We start from the raw sequence: 5,498 nt of genomic DNA on the forward strand, positions 1-5,498 counted from the left end.
TAGCAACTTCTGCATTCCACATCCCATTCTTGTATAACTTCAGCATCTTCTTTGTGAACAAGGACACCCTGCCCGCGAAAGGGCCTCTGCCCTAGTTAGGACATCTTTACCAAATTGATTCGGCTGTGTCCCCTCTCCTCAAGCCACTCTTTGACAAAACTCTCCACAGGATTCCACCTCCAAAATTCGGTATATCCAAGGGTTGCTCCCAGGTGAATCTGTCAGTGTGGCTGGCCTTGGCCTCTGGTGAATGCCCGTGCAACACTGGGGTTGGGTTCCTTCCTTCCCATGGAGATCCCTGGGACACTGTGGGGCCCCATGGAACTGAGGGAACAGGGAGCAGGTCTGGCTGCAAGCACTGAGCCCGGCCGGGGTCATGGAACCATCTGCAGGCCCCAGGTGAGATATGAACTCTTTCAGTGCTTCCATCCTCCCTGGAGTGAGAGAAAAGGACAAAGTGCAGGCACATAGAGGAGCAACATGAAGACACCGAGGTCAGTGAAGAGGAAGTTGAGTCCCAGATGGGAGGGATGAGGAGATGTCCTGATCTTGGGGCCGAAATCCTCTTGTAAAGCTATGGAGAAGGATGTAACTGATACATCAGACTCTCTTTTTCCCAGTATCACATTGAAAAGTACGAGGAAATGACTTGTTCAGCAAAGGCCTCCGTGCTAAAGTAAGCAAATGTTGAAGTAGCTGTGATCCCATGAGAAGTTTGAACACTGAAAAAGCGAAGAGTGATGAGATCCTGTGCTTTCCGAGGGAGAAGAAAAAGATCTCTGTTCTCAGAGATGAAGATGACTTCAGAAATAGATGATGAGGACCTTTGCTCTTAAACAGCTCATCTTTAAACTAATACCCCATAAGTTGATATGGCCCACAAACACAACTGTAAAAGAGCTTTGAACAACTGGGAAGGATGTCCCAATTGCAGATTTTTCTGGGCAGTTGCTTTTCATGGAAATTGAGAGCCACAACAGAAGTGTTTCTTCTGGAGAAGTCTCCATAGCATGAAAGAGAGACTCCTCTCCCTAAGTGAACTCAAGAAAGACTATTCTAGTTGGGGTAAACTGACTGAAAATTCTAGGTTTGTCTCTTTATACTATCAGTAAGAAAGAAAAGGTTGTAGGGAGAGAAGAAGTCTTCTGAAAGTTTTGTTCTTATTACTCTTTCTTTTAGTTGCTATTAATGAAATTTTCCTTATACCCTCTTTAAGTTTTGAGCCTGCTTTGCTGTTCTCCTAATCTTATCACACAGGAGGAAATGAGTAAGTATATTCTAGTGAGTGCACTGGTAATTAGCCCACACTGGACCCACAACAATAAATGCTGCATTCTCCAAGAAATCTCAAATAGGTGAACGAAAACCACTACAGAAATATTTCTGATGAACTGAACTAGAGCAGAGGGAAATCAAGGCAGAGCCATGGTTTGTCGGGACTTGTTTGATCCTAATGAGCCACGTGGTGCATTTGGAGATGAGCCCTGGAATCTTAGGGCCTGAGAGGAGATTGCACAAACCTTTCCAGGAGTCCAAGTCAGAAAAAAAACCCAAAGTGTCTCAAATCATGGATGTGTCCCCCTGAGGTCCATCTGCTACACAGGCTCCTCATGGACTTCTTGGAGGAGAGATTTGGAGGCCAGGATGGCACAAAAACTTCTAAGAGATTCAGTGCGGAAAGGAAAATCCAAAGTACTTTAAAAACCTTGAGTATCCTAAAGTATTAATGAGCTCCACTGAGTGTCAGTACAAAGATCTCAAGGGACTCGTTAAAGCAGATAATTGGGGCCATGATTGCACAAGCCTCTCACAGAGTCTCTATCTAAAGGGAAACACCAAGTACCCTAAAATAATTGAAGTACCTGAAGCATTAATGAGCCCACAATGTGTAGTTATTGACAAAGCCTCTCCAGGGACTAATTACAGCTGATAATTGTAGGCCATGATTGCAAAAACCTCTCAGAGACTCCAAGGCAAAAGCCAAACCCAAAGTCCTTTGAAAAACTCTGTGAGCATTAAGGAGACCCCAAGGCCATTCCTGAGCAAGGCTCCCCAGGGACTCCTTCCAGCAGATCCTTGAGGGCACTGGGATGTGGGCTAGGGGGGGGTGCTGAGGGCAGGACAATGAGCTTACAGTGCCCAGCCTGGCTGAGGCTGTGCCAGGAGGCCCCAGGGCCTCAGGACAAGGTGTCTCCTCACAGCCCTTGGTGGCACAGACACTGCTGTGCCCCAGGGCACCAAGACTTGACTTCTCCTTGTTCCAACATGTCATCACTGCCTCCAGTTCTCTGCTCTGCCTGGAGTCTGGGGACATTTTCTCAGTCGTGTCCCTCTCTGGGACCCATTAAAAGTCCACAAAACTTTGAGCTGGATTCTGACTTGGAGTTCTGGAGAAGTTTCTTCAGCTCCCTCTCAGGGACTGATGTTCAGGGCCTGAGCACAAAGCCCCAGAGGCTCATTAAAGTCCTTCTGCTGTGTCTGTGCTGCTGAGCTGGCTGGGCTCCAGGCACAGAGGCAGCTCCTGATAACCAATAAGAGCTTCAAAAGCACATTTCTCTTGATGAGCAGCTCTTCTGCCAGCCCAGCAGGGCTGGGGCACTGCCTGCAGCCATCCCGGGCAAAGCACAGAGGCACAGAGAGCTTCAATCATTCAGGTCTGGGAAGGTGCTGAGAAGTGCCTGGGGCAGAATCACTGCCAGCCCTTGGCACAGGAACCTCTGGCTGCAGGACAATGCAGCTGCAGCTCCTGGAGTGATCTCCTAAAGCTGGAACATTCTAATGCCTACAGACTCTGTGAGTACATTCTCTGATTGTCTCTTGTGCAGAGCAGCGAGGGGTGCCCAGGGCTGTTCTGCAGAGCAGGGTCCTGCAGCCCAGGGCACTGTGCTGGGGCAGGGACTCTGCTGCCTGCCAGGGACAGCTCTCAGCCATCCCTGGCAGCTGATCCCAGCACTGGGGAACATGGTCTGGGTGGGAGGAGACAGTTGGTCAGGCTTGGAAGTGTTCTCCTTGTGTGGGGTGGATGCTGCATTGTTCAGGACTGCTTCCAGGATGGCATTTAATGCCAGAACAAATAGATTATACAGGGAGCACAGCAAGGCAGGGGCTGCATGAAAGGGAACTCCCTGCTTTTTGAATATACTGTTCTGGGTTGCCTGGATAGGAAAGTGCACATAGATATTCATCTCTCAGTTCAGGTTGAGAAAAAAACCCCAAAAAAACCCCCAAAATTCTCTCAGATGTTAATAAACCAGGCAGTGACAGAAATCCTTGCAGGGCCCCTTAGAGGCAGCATCAGTGTTGCTTTCCCAGTCTCCTCAGTGTTCCTGTGATGTTGCCATCAGAGCCTGCAGAGCCAAAGCTGCCCCTGGGCAGTGCCAGAGCTGGGAGGGGTCTGCAGGGCAGAGCTGAGCCCCCAGGGCTGGGCTGGGCTCTGGCAGCACTGGCAGGGCCCAGCCCTGGGCACAGGGAAGCAGCTGCTGGCAGGGACAGCTCCACGTAGCAGAGCCCTGGGCAGGCAGTGGGAGGAAAGTGCCCCCAAGCTGTGCTGGGATATTTAAAGTCCTCTCCAAACCCAACTATTCCATGATTACTTTTCTTACAGATCCCCATGCCAAGGCACAGTAAATGTCCAACAGCAGCTCCATCAGGCACTTCCTCCTCCTGGCATTGGCAGACATGCGGCAGTTGCAGCTCCTGCACTTCTGCCTCTTGCTGGGCATCTCCCTGGCTGCCCTCCTGGGCAACGGACTCATCATCAGCACTGTAGCCTGCAGCCACCACCTGCACACACCCCTGTTCTTCTTCCTGCTCAACTTGGCCCTCAGCGACCTGGGCTCCATCTGCACCACTGTCCCCAAAGCCATGCACAATTCCCTCTGGGACACCAGGGACATCTCCTACACTGGATGTGCTGTCCAAGTCTTTCTGATTTTCTTCTTCCTCTCAGCAGAGTTTTCTCTCCTGACCATCATGTGCTACGACCGCTACGTGTCCATCTGCAAACCCCTTCACTACAGGACCCTCCTGGGCAGCAGAACTTGTGCCCACATGGCAGCAGCTGCCTGGGCCAGTGCCTTTCTCAATGCTCTCATGCACACAGCCAATACATTTTCCCTGCCCCTGTGCCATGGCAATGCCTTGGGCCAGTTCTTCTGTGAAATCCCACAGATCCTCACACTCTCCTGCTCCAAATCCTATCTCAGAGAATTTGGGCTCCTTGTGTTTTCCATCTGTTTAGCATTGTGTTGCTTTGTGTTCATTGTTTTCTCTTATGTGCAGATCTTCAGGGCTGTGCTGAGGATCCCCTCTGAGCAGAGACGGCACAAAGCCTTTTCCACCTGCCTCCCTCACTTGGCCGTGGTCTCCCTGTTCCTCAGCACTGGTACACTTTATTATCTTAAGCCCCCCTCCATCTCCTCCCCATCCCTGGATCTGGCCCTGTCAGTTCTGTACTCGGTGGTGCCTCCAGTGCTGAATCCCCTCATCTACAGCCTGAGGAACCAGGAGCTGAAGGCTGCAGTGTGGAGACTGATGACTGGCGTGTTTCGGAAGCATTAAACTGCTGGCCAGTTTCTGCAAGTCACATGTAATAAAAGTCATCTTTGATACTTCTTGATGGTTTCATTTTCGTGGTTCTTTATCTATTTATTTTACTTTTTAAATCTTGTCCACTAATAAATATAATTATTTGTGCCATTTTTCATTTTGTTTCTCTCCACCTTCCTTGTGGCCACAGACTGTTTTAATAAGGGACTGCACTCTTTGTTGCTTTAAAGAAATTAAAGGATCTCCAAGCAGTGTTCTATGCAGAGATGCCCCTTTTGTTGTCTCCTCTGGAGCTGCAGCAGCAATGTCTGTGTGCTGAGCTGGGGCAGATCAGAGCTGGCCCAGCAGCTGTGCCCCGCAGCAGCAGCACTTGGTGTTGCCAGTGCTGCTGCTGTGGCCCTGCCCCGCTGCCCTGGTGGCCCTGGGCTCTGCAAGAGCCCTGAGGGAGATGAAAAGGAGCAGCAGAGCAGGGGCTGATCCATCCCCAGTATGCTGCACAGCCCAGGGCAGCATCCCAGAGCGTCCTCATGGAGCTGCCAACAACATACACCCCCTGCAGCCCTGGCCTCTCCCCCAGCTCACAAAGGTGCCCCATCCTTGCAGGCACAGACACAGCAGCACTGGCTCAGCAGCCCCTGTTTGCATTGCGCAGAGCAGGGGGAGCACCCCCATGCTGTTGCTGTGGGGACAGGAACATGAGGGACCACAAATGCCATCAGCCGCTGGGGCCAGCAAGGCCTGGGGGACACCAGGGAAACCACTCAGCTTTGTCCTGGCCTCTGCAGTCAGTCAGAAAGTCTATTCCCATCAGCTGGGAGTTTCCTGTGCCAATGCAGATGCTGTTAGTCAGAGCCAGGGCCGCCTGGCAGTGTCCTGGGGTGATGTTATGATGCTTGTATCCCCATTCATCTGTTCTGTGCCTTTAAGACCGGCTCTGAGGAGTGAAAGTT

The 5,498-nt window shown here is 51.0% G+C and overlaps 1 protein-coding gene across 1 annotated transcript; it reads left to right on the forward strand.

Moving 5' to 3' along the window:
- Positions 1-3,627: 3,627 nt before the first annotated feature.
- Positions 3,628-4,560, forward strand: LOC134433965 (olfactory receptor 14A16-like). Its single transcript, XM_063182650.1, has one exon. It carries the CDS (start codon positions 3,628-3,630, stop codon positions 4,558-4,560), a length of 933 nt encoding a protein of 310 aa, XP_063038720.1.
- Positions 4,561-5,498: the final 938 nt, after the last annotated feature.

The sequence above is a fragment of the Melospiza melodia genome, unplaced genomic scaffold (genome assembly GCF_035770615.1).
Source record: "Melospiza melodia melodia isolate bMelMel2 unplaced genomic scaffold, bMelMel2.pri scaffold_28, whole genome shotgun sequence".
In the NCBI taxonomy this organism is placed as follows: Eukaryota; Metazoa; Chordata; class Aves; order Passeriformes; family Passerellidae; genus Melospiza; species Melospiza melodia.